Source organism: Pleurodeles waltl, chromosome 1_1 (assembly GCF_031143425.1).
Source record: "Pleurodeles waltl isolate 20211129_DDA chromosome 1_1, aPleWal1.hap1.20221129, whole genome shotgun sequence".
Classification (NCBI taxonomy): domain Eukaryota; kingdom Metazoa; phylum Chordata; class Amphibia; order Caudata; family Salamandridae; genus Pleurodeles; species Pleurodeles waltl.
The window spans coordinates 429,246,084-429,264,911 of record NC_090436.1 but is presented as its reverse complement, the minus strand read 5'-3'; the positions used below and the strand labels follow the sequence as shown (position 1 = coordinate 429,264,911).

General features: G+C 45.5%; 1 protein-coding gene across 1 annotated transcript in view; it reads left to right on the top strand.

Moving 5' to 3' along the window:
* The window catches only part of TNPO1 (transportin 1), a 1,170,250-nt gene that overhangs the window by 885,174 nt on the left and 266,248 nt on the right, over positions 1-18,828 (top strand). The window contains exon 14 of the mRNA XM_069224095.1: positions 11,147-11,233. Within this exon, the coding sequence (XP_069080196.1) occupies positions 11,147-11,233 (87 nt within the window). The remainder of the gene's footprint in view (positions 1-11,146; positions 11,234-18,828) is intronic.

The following is an 18,828-nucleotide window of genomic DNA, read 5'->3' as shown; positions in this document are numbered from 1 at the left end:
TAAAGCTGGAACTATCATGTATGAAAACCTCGTGGTTCAATTAATGTGCACTCGAAGCTCTTAAGACATTAATTAAGTGACAAAATTGTTGTGGTTTTCCTCCCTTCCAGTTGGTATGATTACTGTCCTTACACTTCATATTACAGTAGAAACGTATTGAGAATGCCATCTATCCCAGCCACCTGCTTAATCTTAGGTGGAGCCTTTCCTGGGTGCCAGGGTGAAACCCTTTTTGGGCCAAGCAGTCCACATACAAATTGCTAAGTGACACAGCTCAAATTCTTATTATCACACCCTTCTTCAAAGAGCCTAGTGGTCCGTGCTCTCTGTGTGAAGTTAACTCCAATGCTTTTCCTGCAGATGCTTGAGATGGAGAGTTTAAGAGAATGTATTCTGGAGTCGGAAGACTTTACTTCTAATAGTTAGTTCTGCCTGCAAATTCTTCATTCCCCATCTGTTGAATAAGTGCCAGACTGGATCTGGAAACATTTCCGTAGCTCTCCCACACCGGCAGGGGTGCAGAGTTTTAGCACGGCATCCAAAGCAAATGCACTCCTCGTCATCAGGATCATAAAGTGCCCACCCCAGCAACTATCAACAGTTCCTTTTTTCCACCCCCTTGGGCGTGGATCCAAAGGGTCCTTCATTTTCAAGGGGTTATATAAAGATAAGGTTGATCAAAAAATTACATCGACCTCAGTTGTGTTCAAGATAACGTCAAGATCCTCCATTAAAGTCCATGAAGGTAAAGAGGCGAAGAAAAACTAAACATCTAGACTCTCTGACCAGATGCTAGACACAGTCAAAGGTTGTGACACCTCTACGTTCACTGCTTCCTGCGGATTTGTCGTTGCACTAGCAATTGCTGGAGATCACTCCTTCCAAGGAGACCCTCCGCCGCCAGATCCATGGACACTCCCAGCACCTTAACAATTGCTTCCATTCCCAGCGCTTCCTAAGGCCTCCACAAAGTTCCTGTTACAGGAGTATGTCCAGCTTTCTTTTGGCATGCATTGATGGAGATTTTAAGGAATGCATTGGTCCTTCCTGGTGTCCCTGTGGGTCCCATGGGACACATAGGAGCTCTGCTGGGTTCCTGGCACCTTGAGTCCCATTTGTTACCTATGGAATGCTTCTTGTGTCATGTAGAGGCCCCAGCCATTAGAATCTTCCAGCAGTGCTGCCAATGCTAATAACAGCCCCAGTAGCAGCGCGACAGACTCAAGTCCTGCTAATCAGGCTCTGCACCTCCTGGGTCAGCTCCAAGGGCACCTCCTTTGGAGAAGCCCTGTTGGGTTATACTTGGTTAGAACATTGGTTATAAAATGGGTAGAATGTTGAGAGATGGATGTGTGAGGAGAAATGGATATGTGAGGAAGATTTCAAGGGTAGCAGTTGCTGCTTGCCTGCTGTTGGGTGAATAAATATTTTACCTTCTCCTGAAGGTTTTGTCTTTTCAATGCCGTTGAGGAGCCTGCATTGATTGATTCTTTATGTGTTTGGCTAAACTGCAGTTCTTGTGTCTTCCTGGTGGGTGTTCCGTGAAAGTGAAGGGAGTTGCCCTGTGCATTTGCTCCATGAATTCTAGGAGAGCAGTCCTGGCTCAGTGTCCAGGGACTGCAGCTACTGCTCTACCTATATCATTGAAGAAGCATTTCCGGAATCTCGAGGCTTTTGTGTTCGATGTTCGCGCTGCTGGCACTGCCACAAAACAAGCTCTAATGCAAATGAAAACACGCAGCTGTTCATTCATCGTACAAGATGGCCATTTTAGATTTGGAAAAGAAATTGACCTATGAAAACAATGTTTGGGCATCTTTGGCAGCTTAATTGGTTACTTAGGAAACAAACTTTGGGTATCTGTCTTTGAGTTGGGAAGAAAGGGACTGATCTGCTCTACAGACATTGTTTCCACAATATTTGGTGGCTGCTTTGTACATTGAGGTGTGGGCAAATTATTTACATTGTGCAGAGACACCTTGTATTTCTTCATTGGAATTGTCTGTCAATCCATTATATGGTGACAGGTACACCTTAGCTGTATTAGTTTCTGTTATCTCTGCAAATACCTTACATTTATGCTGAATATTAAAATTGGGTACTGTGCATATATGCTAGCTTGTAAAGTATGGGCAGCAACCATCTGACCATTCCTAAATATTAGACTGCATAACATTCAAACATGGTTAAAATAGCTGCACCCCCTCCACTTTCTTGCTGCACCTGGGACCCCACCATTAAATTGGAAACAGTGGTGGGAAGCTTTCAAATCTTAGAAGTCATAGATGGTGAGACTTTCACTGCTAAAAATAAATACTTTATTAACATTCAATATGAATTCTTAGGGCAGAAGCATACTTAACTCTTCTTTCAGAAAAAGTAGTAGTATGAGTTGTGGTTGGGGAAAATGGGGATGGCAATGACATTATTCATGAGTGTGCTTCTGTTGTATCATTAATCCAAGAACAAATGTAGTGTTGATGCAACATATTACTTTATTCATGAGTATGCTTCTGTTGTATCATTAATCCAAAAGAAATGTAGTGTTGATGTAACATTACTTTATTCATGAATATGCTTCTGTTGTACCATTAATCCAAGAAAAAATGTTAGTGTTGATGCAACATATATTTCTACAATGACCTCAAGTGCCGGAAAAACCCATTGATGTTATCTTAGCAGTGTTATTCACCTAGGCGGCTGCATGCAAGGACGAGATTATACACAATCAATTGATCAAGAAGACTGTCAAGAAAATCCAGCCATGGTTGCTATCAACTGGGGATCTAAGTTTTGAAGCAGCACTCGCTATTGCCCGGAGCATAGAATACTCAAAGCAGTGTATGTAGGAAATAAGTGAAGGGCAACTACGAGGGAAGAGAATCAGTCTGCAAACAAAATCCTACCAACTGGTTTAGATAAACCATGTTAGTATGGTAATGCTATAACGTGTGACAAGGTTGACGTGTTATGATTCAGTTGCAAATTCCATGTGAGCAAAGCAAAAAAAAGGTCCTGTTGGCAATGCAGTTTGTTTCGAGTGTGGATGGGGATTTTTGTATAATAATGAAGTATGCAGTTTTGATTGGTGTTAGTAGGTATGTAAGTATCTGGACTTTATATTTGATGACTTGGGTAATTGAAAGGGGTTCAACTCCATATTGTGCTGAAGGATCATGCTGAACTAATGCCACAAAAAGTACGCCAATTTACCCATTAAATTGAGGAAGGAGCTTAAATCTGTATTTGAACAAATTGTGTGAATTGGGGATATTTGAGCCAACTGAGGATTTAGAATGGTTGGCCTCCGTGATTCTTGAGCAGAAGTCTGACAAAACTTTGAGGCTATGTGTAGACTTGTGAGCTTTGAATTCAAGCATTTGGGTTGATCGTCAGACACTTCCTAACATAACTGAACTTCTGGCTACTCTTAAGGGTTTTTTGTGATATTTACTTATTTGGACATGTCTGCGGCATACCACCAGGTGGAGTTGTGTTAGGAATCCAGTCATCTAACTTTGTTACCCCAGAAGGGGCTTATCAGTATCAGTGTACGCCTTTTGATTTGGCACCTGCTTCTGCAGTGTTCCAAAGGTTAATGAACAATCTGTTTGATGGCATGTGTGGCTGTAGATACACGTGCTCCACATACTCCTGCCATCTAGTGTTGAGACCGGAGTTGTGCAATTTGTTTTTCCTCAAATAAGTCTTTTGAGTCACGAGGCCGAGTGACTTCTCCTCGGAGTAATAATGCACATGGGCATTGGCTCCAGTGTTAGATTGTTTTCTCTCTGACATGAACATGTGCCTTTGCTCTGTGCTTCAAATCCATTTTAGTTCAACCTTTGTTTCTTTTTTCTATCTCCTTTAAAGGCATTATTATTGTTTGAGCTTTGTACATCTACACTTCGTTGGAAAACTCTGCCAGTTCGACTCCGTTTAACTGAAGCCCCTTCGGGCCTACCATTGTTAGCAGTTTTTTTCCGGAAATGCTACACTGGTAATGGAATGCATACCCTTTTGGTTTTGTCTACATTACCATGCAGATTACCCACACACAGACCAATATTCGGCGTGCAACTTATGCCTTTCTCCAGACCACAAAGAATTTGACTGCAACACGTGCAAGTCCTTCAGGTCGAAGACAACACTTTGGAACTACAGAGCTTGTTGCCTCGTATGTCTCACAGAGCCACAGACAACACGCCCGACCTTTTTGGTGATGGGCATGCCCTGGAGCAACCATCCATCGAATAATAGGAGGCCTATCTTGATGAAAGCTTCAGCTCTGACCTCAAAGTAGATCTAGGGATGCATGAACTTCCATCTGCTCAACCTGAGTACTACATCCGGTGCCCTCTGGGCCAAGCTGACCAAAAGACCTTCGGCTTCCATGGTAGCAGAATCTGAGGTCCGTGGTCGACCACTGATGTCTAGCTATGGTCAGAACTTGCTTTGGACGCACTGCCCTTGGTGCCAGCACCGAAAATATATGCCAAGTTAAAACCTTTGGCATGAATCTCTTCTGACTGAGACCAGCATTCAGCAGCGCTTGACCTTTGGTGCTGGCCTGGCAATTGACTTACACCAATTCAACAGTGTCTCGTTCCTTGAATTTGAAAGCTTCGGACCTGAAACGCTCAGAGCTGAAAACTACAAAAACGTCCTCCGCCTCTACTTTACCAGTCAAACGCATCTTGGAAAAACTGGACATTCAACAAAAGAAGACCCACATACAGAGGGCCTGGCCACATATGTGCAAAGGCTTCCTCTCCTCCACTGCTCAAGCGGAGGTTCTTGAAATTTCCACATACCAAAACACCCAGCTCATCACAAATATTTAAGGTTTGACATAGCAGTCAAACATTATCAATTCAACGTTCTCACATTCGGGTTAACCACTGCACCCTGCATGTTCACCAAATGTCTAGCAGTGGGAGCAGCTCACCTTGCATACAAAATGTCAGTGTATTCCCTTACTTAGATGACTGACTTATCAAAGCCAACACATCATCAGTGCCAACAACACACTCTGGGGGGTAGTAGATGTTCTCCATAGCCTAGAGTTTATGATCATCATTCCCAAGTCTCACCTGCAACCATTACAGATTCAGACATATTAAGGGGCAATCCTAAACATACAAATAGAATTAGCCTACTCCAATCCACAAGAGTTCGAAACTTTCAGGCAATATTGCCCCAGTTTCAGACCAATCAACAACTTGCAGAGAAGGCCGATAGTGGGTCTGCTAGGGATGACTGTTTCGTACATTGTCATAGTTCCTCACGCAAAATCACACGTGTCCGTTACAAGAATGTCTAGCTCGTCAGTGATCTCAGTCACAGGGTCAGTTGGAGGATCTAGTGTTGACAGATGGTCACATTTACCGTTCTCTGCAATAGTGGAACACCACCAAAACTGTTCAGAGGGCGGCCTTTTCTTGACCCTGTTCCCCATATCACTCTCACAACAGACACATCATAGACTGGATTGTGGTGCTCCTCCTACAAGACCTCACAGTGCAAGTCCTTTTGGGTGCCAAGCACCAGTCTCTCCACATCAGCTATCTAGAGTTTAAAGCTGTTCATCTAGCATTGAAAGCATTCCTACCCTACCTCACAAGGTTGTCCTAGTCCGGACGGAAAATAAGACAACAATGTATTATGTACAAAAACAAGGAGTGACACTATCTCCACAGCTCACATCTGTCTCAGTCCATATGGAATTGAGCTCTATATGACAACATTCACCTGTTAGGAGCCAATCTGCAAGGTATTCGACTGAGGTCATAGTATGCTTATCTTAACTTACCACCAGAATGTACGGACATTCTTAAGGAAGCACATAGACCCACCACTAGGGCATGTTATGCAGCATAATGGAAATGTTTTGTTTCCTACTTCCACTCAGAACAAATTCGCTCTTTCAAAGCCATGGTCCAACACATTGTCTGCTACCTTCTTGACTTACAAAGGCCTGATTAGTGTTTACTTCTGTCTGGTTACATCTCGCTACAATAAATGCCTGTCTCCAAAATAGACAGCACCTTTTTCTGTTCAAAATTGTAGTCATCAAAGACTTCATGGAAGGAATTAAACAAGTCATTATACCAAAGGTTCCCCCTGCACCTTCTGGAATCTTCAGTGTAGTACTCACAAGACTCATGGGTCCCCCATTTGAAATCCTTCACTCATGCCCTTTGTCCAGAGCTTTCGCGGTCAGGGGGTGTCCTCTGGATTCATACTCCAGGTTTCGTCGTGAGGGGCAGGAGAGGTCAACCTGGGGTAGGCACTTGGTCGGAATCACCTGGGTCTGCTCTCTAGTTGGTTGGACCACCTGGACACAGGCAGTGGGCATCTGGTGCAGAGTGGTCAGCGCTCACGGATCCGGGGAGGCTCTGTAGGCCTTAGGTGGTGTTTCTTCTTGGATGGGGCAGCTGTTCACGGGAGTTTCTGGTCCTTTGTGATGCAAGGCAGTCCTCTGGAGCTTGGCAGAGGTCGCTGGTCCCTCTGGATGAGTCACTGTTGTTTTGTAGGCTCTTTGAAGGAGGAGACAGGCCGATAGGACTAGGGCCAAGTCAGTTCTTGTCTTCCTTCTTCTCTGCTGGGGTTTCGGCTTAGCAGTCCTTCTTTTTGTCAGAGAAAAGCCCTTAATTCCTGGATTTAGGAGTGTTACAGGGGTCAGAGGGCAGTAGCCAATGGCTATTTCCCTGAGGGTGGCCACACCCTTCTTGTGTCCACGACACAGGTCTAACCCTATTGGTCCCTGACCTCCAAACCAAAATGGAGGAGACTGCAAAAGTGTTCTAGAAGTGAACACTCGGATCCATGGTATAAGGACACATAAGATCTCAAACTATCGTAAACAGGAGCAAAAATGGAGAAGAAATTATGATCCATGTGTGAGAAATAAATACAAGCAGTGCATTAGGAAATTCAAAATCATGATTAGGATGGAAAAATCTGCCTACTTTATCAATAAGTTTGAATTCCCTAAAAACTGACCTAAAGAACCTTTTCAAACGGGTAATACGCTTCTTAATTTTAACAATAAGAACACCTCAGGCCTAAATCAAACCTTCTGTGACAAGGTTGATACTGTTGTTCAATCAAAGGTCAATGAGATGTACAATGAGTTTTCCCTCAAACACGCAGGTTGATAATCTGTCCTACTCTAATCATGAAAGCCCTATTACGGGAGCTGAGATGCTTAATGAATTTACTCCTCTCATAGATGAGCAGGTGGTACAATTAATGGTATCAGGTAATCCATCTAATCCATGTCCCTCGAGAATACTACACCTAGCACCAGAGATGGTATCTCTGCATTTTAATAAGTTACTAAATATAAATAGTTATGTTCAGTTAGGGATATTTCGCTAGAACTTGGAAAAAAAGCTCAGTGTTGCTGTTCTTAGACAGATTACAGTCCGCCACTTTGAATGATTATGTTTCTAAGCCTTTTTCACTCCCCTGAAGAGTTCCACAAGGGTCATCGCTTGGCCCCACGTTGCTTAATATCTAGGTTACACCTTTGACCAAATTGGTTTGCTCCACTGAGTTTTCTATAGTATCTTACACAGATAATACCCAAATTGTTGTGCCCATTTCAAGCCACATTCATGAGGTACCAAATAGGTTTTACAACTGTATGAGGGAAATCTGATAGAAAACAACTGCCTTAAATTTAATTCTGGAAAAACTGACTTTCTTTTGTTTGATAATGATACATCTTTCTGGTCCTTCATTTGGCGGTCAAAGGATCTAGGAACTCTTCTGTCTTGCTCTAGAAAGGCAAAGGACTTAGGAGTGCTATTTGATAAGCTGACCTTTTTAGATCAAATTAATCAGGTCGCTTCACCCTGCTTTTGTATGCTGAGAATATGGAAGACTTTTTTCTTGTATTCTTTTTGAGCTGCGGAAAGCAGTTGTCAGTTGCCCTAGTACTATCAAGAATTGACTACTGCAATGCTCTGTCAATATACTACAGCAATTATTAAATACATTTCACACTCTTCAAAATGCAGCTGCACGGCTTCTCGAGTGCATTCTTAAGTTTCAGTCTGTATCACAGGCACTAACTAAACTACAATGGCTGCCTGTAAAGAAACAGATTGCTTTTAAGGCTAAAGGCCCTGTGCATTGCCCATGAAGCTATACATGATTGTGGTCGAGAATATTTTAAGCTCAGATTCCAGTGTTATGTTCCTATTAAGATACTACGCTCCTCTTTCGCACACAAAAAACTAAAACAAAAAAAATGGTGATTCCTACATTTAAAAAGGTATCGTGAAGTGGTAGAAGTTTTACCCTTTCCACTGGAAAATTGTGGAACATTCTTCCTCTGTATATAAAATCTCAGATTACAGGCGAGAGCCTCACAGGGAGGCTTCTTCCATCATCAGCATTCGGCCAAGCCACCCTACTGAGGTGCTGGAGGATGGGGTACAAATGTTCATCCAACTGGGAGAAGAGGTCTGGCCTGAGCAGAATACAGAGGGGTAAACAGGGAGAGGCACAGAAGATCTGCAATGTACACTCTTCTTAGCCAGTCTGGGGCGATGAAGAGGACTTGGCCCAGGCCTAGTGATTCTTTCTCAGAATTCGAAAAATCAATGTTATATGAGGAAACGCATAGCAAAGTGGAAAGTGAATTGAAATTCATCCCCTTAAGGCTTCCAGCAACACATATTGGAGGGCACAGAACAGCTAATAGGTATGTTCTGGAGGGGCAAAGATAATCAACTGAGTGATGCACCAGAGGGCTAAGATCTGTTGTACCATCTTTGGATGGAAACACCATTTGCGGTTGGCAAGAAGACCCCAACTGAGACTGCGAGTAGTTGTTCTTGGACTTCCAGGACGTCATCTTTAATCTACAAGGAGTCTTGCACTGCCAGTTCACAGTTTGTAACTTTTCGAATGACGAATAGTCCGTGAGTCTTAGGCAAGGTAATACCATGGTAACAACTTTATTGTAGTGGTCATTGTATTTCTATACTTGGACAACTGTCTGATGAAAACAGGGTCGCTACAGAACACCATTAGTGCACCACAACCTGGGCGTCACTATCTGCACTGACGTTCAATCTCACAGATGCACAGAAGCAGAAATTAACAGAAGCTGTGCTAGACATGACCCTTATGAAGGCCTTCGCTTCTCCTTAGAGGACTACAGATATTTTCAATGTTTGTTGCGAACACCAGTCCCCCTAGTTTCATCAGTCCTACAGTTGTTAGTCCTGAGGACTTCACACATCCTGTTGTTGATGAGAGCCCTTCAGTTGTGCCTAAGGAAGCAATAGATAAAGCATCAAGGGATCCTCTCAACTTGGGTGCAGATTTTTCACTACCAGCCGGAATCTGCACTTCCCCAAGGGCAGCTGCTGCACGTGCAGAGTTTGAGTGGTGTGAACCAGAGTCCTACTGCTTACCCCGTGAAGTGGCACATGTCATCTTAGCTGTCAGAACATGAGGCACAAAATTCATGTGCCGATCACTGGAGCATGTTTTTAAATCATAGTCCAAGGTCTGCACCAAGTTCGGTCACACCTTTCTAATATACTACACTTTGCACTAGTAGCTAGTGTGAAAAGCTGTTTATCTGCCCCATCCTCATTTGTGCCCCTTCCTGACTAGCCTTAATTATTTCACCAGTAGTGTTTTTTTTTATGAAAGATTACATCTTTTTTCCTCCCAGGAATTTGAATCTTGCATTAACATTTCTGAAGGCATCGCATTTTGAGCCATTGCATGGTTGAACTGTTGGCAACTTAACTTTTCATTCTGAAGAAAACTGTCTTTTTAGTGGCACGAACTACGGCCCAACAGTGATTTTCAAGCACTCTGTTCGCCCACCATTCAGTTTCCTGTCCGCCTAAACGAGATCTTTGCACTTGTCAATTTGTCATGGCAAAAGCAGTATCTACATTTCTCAGGGGCCCCTCATTACTCTTCCATCTTAAATCCCTCCTCCCACTATAAGGAAGGGGAGCAGCTGCATACACTGGACTCTGGACGTGTAGTGTCTCACTACGTTTGCTGAACACAAGAAGACCAACATGATCAGGTCTGGTGTGCTTTGCCACAGTCAAGAAGTGCGTAGCGGGGAACCAAGCATACCGTTTCACTTTGGATTATCCTTTGTATTGAAGTCTGTGACTTGGACAAGAAAGACTTTGCAACTGGCAACAGCTCTAGTGCCGTGGCTACTTCCACTGCTCTCACCAGGGGTATTCTGATAGCTGACATCTGCCAGATAGCCACATGGGCCATCCTTTAACTAAACTTTACTGCTATATAATTCAAGTGCCCAGCAATGTTATGATTTGACATGGCTGTGTTTAACTTCCTATGGGACCCATTCATAAGATGAGGAGTCTGTAGGAGAAATATCCATCAGAAGAAAGTTACTTACCTTCAGTAAGGATGCTTATGGTGGATAACTATCTTCCTGCAGAGTCCTCACTGCTCACACCTTTTCTTTGAGTTAATGCTGTGTTTAATAACTCCCTAGGTATGTCATCATATCATATGTCCTGTATTGTTGCTGTAGCTGATTTTCTCTAGGTTCCTTTCACCACGTCTCAAGAGGGCACGGAAAAAGTCCAAAGAACTTGCGCTGTTACGCTGGTTAGTGCTCTGTATTCTCCCATGCCATTGTGTCTGGACCACATGTTCTACCCTGATGGGGCTGGAGAGCTACTAATAATGGAAAAGGTTTCTGGACAAAGTCTGGTACCTGAAGGATGACCATAGTTTGAGGAATCTGTAGGTAGAAGTATCCATCATAAATATTGTCACTGAAGGTAAGCAAATTTTTCTTCTCCAAGAGTTAGAGTGGCCAATATGTTTTGCAAATTAGCCATTTACAGTGAAACTGCAAAGTGAGTTGTTCATGCGTTTGTTTATTACTTCTGATCACCTTTCTGCACTTCGACTGATCGCATCTCCTGCATCACTATCCTGATACTGTATTTGTAATTCTGTAAAGGGACAGACAGTATTTGCGTGACTGCGCTTTGCTTTACTAGTTATTTGAGTGTTACAATATAGACATTTGGAATGCAACGTTGTAATGAAAGACAGAGGTCACTTGTTTTATTAACAAATTGAGTATGAGTTTCTTTTGTACATCTCTATGCAGGAGTATATTCAGATGCTTATGCCTCCACTGATTCAGAAATGGAACATGTTGAAGGATGAGGATAAAGATCTTTTCCCATTGCTTGAGGTATGTCCAGTGATAATTAAATTGATGTACTGCATTTTGTCACTGTTTCTTTTGAGCTGCCTCCCATGTTGAATGCGTGCCCAGTGATACTGATGATGTGCTTATTATTTGTTTCATAATTGCACATTTCTCCTAGTCTATATCTTCACCTGAGTCAGTCTAAATAAAGCTTTAATTAGCTGGAAAAACAGGTGTACTGGGAGCACGGATATCACTATTGTGCCAGGACCCACCCACCCCAGAGGGTGCTGTGTCGCAAGTGGAGTGCAGTGTCTTGTGTACAATTGACTTGTGAATAATTATATTAAAGGTTCATGTTCAGAGCTGGACAATAAAAAATCTTGAGAACAAGTAAGTGAATGTAACTCAACTTTCAAGGGTAAAACATAGCAAGCTTGGAGGAGGCAGGCGATATGGGTTTATTTTTTATACAATATTGGCTCATGAACTAGGTTTATTTCAAAGGGCTCGCCTTTCTTTTGTAGAAGACCCAGTGTTAAGAAACATGCAATAGGACTACTTCCCTAGGTAAAATTTGCAACAATGCTAGTTCACAAGGACCACTTTGCTACCAAGTAAAATTTGTGAAATATGTGCCTGATATAATTTTTAAAAAATAACAATTTTTATCTTTCAGTTAAATGTATGCTGCCCACAAAGAAAAATCACTTTGAGACCAGAGAACTAGCTTTCCCTTACAGTTGTTCTTTGCCTCGACTATTGCATGAGAGCAGCATAATATCCACATGGGAAATGTGGCACTAGGTTTGAAATAGAATTTGATATCCAGAAAGAATCCAGGGGATGAGGGAGGTGGAGTTGGAGGGCACTGATAGATAAAGGATGTGTGGATGAGAAACTAGGAATTGATCTTTGAGTGCAAAGTTTTGGTTCTGTCATGCCCCTCCTTCTTTAGGATTCTACGGAACCTGAGCAACTCATCACACTTCTCTCGCCCCCAAGCTCCCACCCCCAAACTAGGGTGATTGAAGTGGATGGTTGGCTCTTCAGTCTGCAATGTTGGTAATGCTTTTAGATGCCAGACTAGTAGAGGTTTGTATAAGGTATATTGCAGATATATACCAGGCACAATGTGTTTGGAAATAGAACACAGCTCTGCTCCCCTTAAGTCTTATCTTAATCCACTTGCAAGCCCCAACTCCAGCCAACCAATTCTAAAGATCCCACTCATTTCTGAAAGACCTGAACTCCTTGTCTGTGATGATGCCGCCTTGGGAGATTATGGTCTCTGGTCTGAGTTTCATTCTCAGTCTGTGATCCCCGATATTTTAGGTAAAGTCAACCATCACAGCTGCTGTGTCCCTACCATGGCCTCCACTGACGCACTTAAGCTATTGATTTTGTTCCAGTTGTGATGAAACAGTTTCTACACAAATATATCCTATGTGTATATTGTACTGTTCCTAGCAACATCCCAGACATGTTACTTCTACTACCAGTTATACATCTACTCCCTTGAGTGTAGTCTTTTACATGTGTGTCCTTATTGTACAATCCATTAATGTTCTATCCCTCTTCCTGAGCCACCCCGTCCCAGTAGAAGGAATTTTGAGGCTGTGTGCCTTATCGCTGGGCAGTTTGCACCTGTTGGTGCACGTTCAGACCGCACATAGTTGGCAGGGGCCCCTTCGGGTTCTGCGCCGGCGTCTTCGGCCTCGGCTCCGGGGGCACCCAGGGTTCCGCTGCCAGATCGGAACCAGTGTCAGTCGTACCAATGCGACCTTCCCCCAACAACAGTTCTGGTGTTGACGCTCTTGATGTCACCCGGGCCTGCGGGCGTTGTCGATCCCATAATCCTTGCCGACTCCGACACGGAGCCTGACTGGCGTTGCTTGATGCCGTTTCACACTTCGGTGGGGATCTTCTGCCCTAAGTCTGATCCTGACCCTTATTCTTATGGGTACGGGTTCAGTATGGAGGGTTCATTGGGCCCTCTAGAATACCAGCTTGAAGACCCTATGGACTGGGCCCAGGAACTAGGTGAAGCCAGTGGTCTGGACACCTCCCCTGATGATGGCATGCTTTATCTCCCTACCGTGGCTACGGAGGGCAGCCATGGTCTTGGGCCTCGAGCTGCCTTTGGTGGCTCAGGACGAACCTCTTCACTGAGGTGCTTCAGCCTGGGGCTTCTACGTCAGAACCCCTGTTGCCCTTTAATAAAGCCCTCACTGATGTCCTGCTGGGGACCTGGTCCAAACCCAGCACAGGGGCTCCTGTGAACAGGACAATAGCCTGCTGCCATAGTCCTGCGGCTAACGACCTAGTGTTCCTGACCCAATACCCTAACCCCAAGAGTTTGGTCATCCAAGCCTCAACACCCCATGGTGTGTTCTTTTTTGCTCCCTCAGATAGGGAATCCAAGAGGCTGGATCACCTTGGGAAGAAGCTGTTTTCTTCCTCCAGCCTGGCATTGCAGTCCGTGAAGACCGCTTGACTTTTGGGCCATTGCGCCTGTACTTTATGGGACCTGGTTGCGTAAATGCTGCCGCAGGTTCCGGAGGAGGTCTGGGCCATTCTCTCTTCAATGGTGACCTCCTGGTTAAGGACATCTAGTTTTTCAGGGAGTGTCCAATCCACACTGATGGACATGCCCTTTGATGGCACCCATCTCTTCTGAGACAAAGCAGACTCTGCACTCAAGTGCTTTAAGGAGCCCCCGCTATGGCCCAGTCCCTTGACTGTGCAGCTGCAAATCCAGTCCCCCGCACTCACCAACCCCTTTCTGCCTGCTTCTCGCCCCTTTAGTGGTTATGGAAGGGGCGCCTAGCTACATCCATTGCCCACCAGCCACCATGCTGCCCAGCCTCTGCGTGGCCAGGGAAGTGGGGTCCAGCATTCACATGGATCAGGGAGCCAGCGGTCTAGCCAGTCCACACCTCCACCCTCAGCTGCAGTCTCCAAACCTTCCTAGTCTGAGGCTTAGACAGTCGGCGGCTGGATTTACCATCACCTGCCCCTCTGGCAGACCGTCACGTCAGACAGGTGGGTTGTGCAAATAGTCCGAAAGGGCTGCTGTCTCCCTCCAAAACTATCCCTCCTTCCATGCCACCATCCTACGATCGGATTATGGAGGATCACCTTGCACTTCTCTGCAAGGAGGTTACCGCTCTCTTGGCCAAGGGAACCATAGAGAGGGTCCCTGGGCCAGAAGTAGGGCATGGTTGCTATTCCCACTACTTTCTGGTTCCCAAAAAGACCACGGGCCTCCTCCCTATCCTAGACCTTCAGTCTCACTCTCTTCCTCAGAAAGGAGAAGTTAAAAATGCTCAATCTAGCTCAGGTCCTCTCTGCCATGGACCCAGAAGACTGGATGGTTGCATTGGACTCACAGGATGCATATTTCCATATTCCTGTCCTGCCTGCCCACAGATGTTAATTGTGGTTTGTGGGAGGTCATGAGCATTTTCAATTTACTGTGCTCCCCTTTGGCCTTATCAGCGCCCCTTGGGAGTTCACCAAAGTGATGGCGGTGGTCACCGCTCATATGCACAGGTTAGGGGTGTCAGTCACTTTCCTCAAACACCCCCCCTGCCCCCCCTCCACCAACCTCAAAACTACGGCAGACCTCCTATGTATGCTGGGGTTCACTATAAATGTGCTAAAGTCGCACCTGACTCCTTCTCAGATGCTCCCTTTCATCTGAACTGTTCTGGATACAGTACAGTTTTGGGTCTTTCCTTCCGAATGGCAAGTCCAGGATATTCAGGCTATGATACCGATGTTTCAGCCTGTATCCTGGATTTCGGTGAGAATGATTCTGAGGCTGCTAGGCCTCATGGCCTCCCTCATCCTGCTCGTGACACATGCCAGATGACATATACGGGCTCTGAAGTCGGACCTGATGTTCCTGTGGGCACAGCATCAGGAGAACTTCTCTCACATGGTCTATATCTCGGAGGGAAGTGCGCAAGATCTTCAGTGGTGGCCTTTGAACCCTGATTGAGTCAAAGGCAGATCCCTCTCCCTTTCCCAACCAGATCTGACAGTAGTGACAGATGAGCCCCTCATGGGATGGGGTGATCACATAGGAGAGGTTGGAGATCAGAGGCATCTGGTCTCCGGAAAAGTCTGGGTTCCATATCAACCTTTTGGAGCTCAGGGTGATCAGGCTAGCCTTGAAGGCATTCCTTCCCTCTATCAAAGGGAAACTAGTGCAGGTGTTCAAGGACAACACCACCGACATGTGGTACTACAACAAGCAGGACAGGGTGGGGTCGTAGACCCTTTGTCAGGAGGCTCTATGCCTCTTGACATGGCTGAAACATCAGGGCATATCCCTGGTGGTTCAGCATCTGGCAGGTTCTCTGAACGCCAGAGCGGACAGACTCAGCCTTCAATACCTGGTCAATCACAAATGGTGTCTCCATCCAGAGGTAGCGCAAGGTCTCTTTCAGCAGCGGGGAGAATCTTGGTTGGATCTGTTCGCCTCCACAGAGAACACCCAATGTCAGCTGTTTTATGTGTCGGAGTTTCCAAGGTAACACTCGCTCAGCAATGCTTTTTAGCTCGAGTGGAACTCAAGTCTCCTTTGTCTTTCCACCAATACCACTTCTGCCCGAGTTCTCCAGAAGATCAAGAGCGACCGAGCCCAAGTCATTCTTATGGCTCCGGACTGGGCATGAAGAGTATGGTATCCCGAGCTCTTGAACATGGCTCATCGATCCTCTGTTCAGACATCCCCTTTTGGAGGATCTACTGTCTGCAAAGGGGGATGGTTTTCCACCTAAACCTGTCCAGTCTCTGCCTTCTTGCGTGGAGATTGAATGGCAGAAGTTCACAGCTTTTGAACTTCACCCTGAAATCTGTTATGTTATCTTGGTTAGCCAGGCATCTGTCCACCAAAACAGTATATGCCTGTCTGAACAAATTTGTGGCATGGCATACAGACAAGTTTGCTGACCCCTCTCTCTGAGGTTCTTTGGTTTGTTCATTCTCTGGCCCATCAGGGCTCTGTTCTGGGCAGCCTCAAGAGTTATTTGTCTGCATCTCGGCTTTCCTCTGATTGCCTGACCAACCCTCCTTGTTAGAATCTCCTAATGTTGGAAGATTTCTTAGGGGTCTTCCCCATCTGTTTCCTCATTTGTTGTTCATATTGGGATTTGAACTTGGTTCTTAATTTTCTGATGTGTGCTTCTTTTGAGGCATTTCACAACTCCCCACTTCGACTACTTACTCTGAAAACAGTCTTCCCTGTAGCCATAACCTCTGCCCACAGTGTGTGTGAACTGCAGGCTCTTTCCTCAAAGCCACCTTTCATCTCCATCCATCCTGACAAGGTGTGCTTCTTATCAGGGCTTCCTTTTTACCTAAGGTAGTCACGTTGTTTCATGTAGGCCAATCCATCACTTTGCCTACTGTTTACACTCCCCACATCCTTTTAAGGAAGGGGAGATACTCCACCGTCTGGATCCAAAAAATTTTGACGTTATATCTTGTTTGTATCAAAGAGTTCCGGGATCAACTCTTTCTGGGTTATGTGGGTGCAAAGAGAGGTCGAGCTGTGCAGAAGAGAACTCTCTCTTGATGGGTTGTTCTCTGCATTAAATTGTGTTAAGCATTGGCTAAAAAGCATCCCCAAAGCAACCCCTAGGGGGTTTGCACGCTCACTCTACCAGAGCAACAGCTGCCACCACTGTGTTAACGCGCGGAATTCCAGTTGTAGGCATCAGTCAGGCAGCAACGTGGGCATCCTTACACTCGTTTAACAAACACTACTGCCTGGACACTCTGGTCCAAAGGGATGGGACCCTCCTCGGAGAAGCTATTGCTTGGATATCTATTCTAAGGTAAGGAATCTGCATCTAGAAGCCTCTATCAGATGAAAACGTTGCTTACCTTTGGTAATGCCTGGTAGAGACATATTTTAGTTGCAGATTCCTTACCGACCCATCCTCCCTGCTCTGCAAACTGATTTCTAGGGACTTCCCTTTCAGGGCCCTAGTTCTGGAGCTTGACTGTAGTTGCATGGAGAGCACAGGACCCACCCTTTCTACCTAGGCCGACCACTGGATTCAAGCTAGCCTGGCTGATGAGGGGTAATACCCTGAAACCGTTCCCAGGGTGCTTGTTTCCGATCTAGGGAGGACCTGGCTTGACAGTTCGGACTGGACTGTTCCCATAGGGAGCCAGGGCCAAGACTGATTTGCATATGGCTGGTTCTAAACTGGAATGGCATGGTGAGCAACCCGATGGATTTAGGCCCAGATCTATGTAATGGGGTGAATGTTTGACAATGGCAGTATTCCATTCATCGCTTGTACTTTTTCCATTTGTTGCCGTTAGTGGGACAGGTATGCCCAGACGTGGGTCCCTTGCTCACTGCACCACTGGATTCGAGATAGCCTGGCTGATGATGGGTGATACAACGGAACCGGTCCCAGGATGCTTGTGGACCTCATTGAGGACCTGGCTTGGCACCTCAGACTAGACTGTTCCCAGGGGGAGCAGGGTCAAGACTGATTTGCGTATGACAAGATCCAAACTGGGCTACTTGGTGGTGGGCAGAAATATGATGAATTGAACCAGATCTTCGTGACTGAGGGTGAATGTTTGCATTGTTCAGCATTCCATCAATTGTCTTTACTTCTTGCTTCTAACCAAATGTTGGCAAAGGCTTTATGCCAGTCTTTTTTTCTTTTTTTTTTTGATAAAGACATTTTATTAATTTTCGGGGAAGAAAAAAAAAGTCAATGGTACAAACATTTTAACAAGGAGCCAACGTGGCGCCTAACATTGGTCAGTCCCGATTCCCAGCTCCCAGGCATCACAATATAAGTAAGGTCAAACACTACCTAGGCATCCACTGCGGCCTCCCACTTCCCCCATATCCTGTCATATTTATTCGGGCATCCTCTGGCCTCGTATACCAATTTTTCACGTTGTGCACACCAGTCCATCCCCCGCCTCCATTTAGCCAGTGCTGGGGCACCTCTGGTTTTCCAATCCGCCATTATATCCCTCTTAGCCACCAGGCATGCCACCCCAAGGAAGGTTCGGTCTGATCTTCTCAGCCCAATGTCTCCCATGATCCCCAATAAGAGGGGCAGTGGGTCCCTTTCTATGTTTTCCTGTAGGGCTCCCGAGATCTCCTGTAGGACCGCTCCCCAGTAAGTCACTATGACTGGACACGTCCATACCATGTGAAAGAAGTCGGCTGCGGGGTTCATGCATCGCGGGCACTCCGCTGTGGGTTGGAGGCCCGCCCGGTGTAGTTTGGAGGGAGTGAGGTATGCTGTGTGGAGGTAAAAGGTCTGTATTAACCGGAAGCGGGTGGCCATTGTTAGGGTACGGGGGGCCATCAGTGCTTCGCTCCAATCCATCTCTTCCATAGGGCCCACCCATCCCTCCCATCTCTGGCGGAGCCCCACTAGGGAGCAGGCAGTGTGAGCGATCAAAGTACGGTATATCTGGGAAACACCTCCCCTACCCAGGTTCCCCATCAGTACCTTCGCTTCCATGGGGCTATATTCGGGTATGTTATCTCCTACCTGCATATGTACTAGTAGGGCGTGGCGGAGCTGGAGATACTTAAGAAATTGTGTCTTATTTAGGGAGAAGAGTCTCTGTAGGTCCCC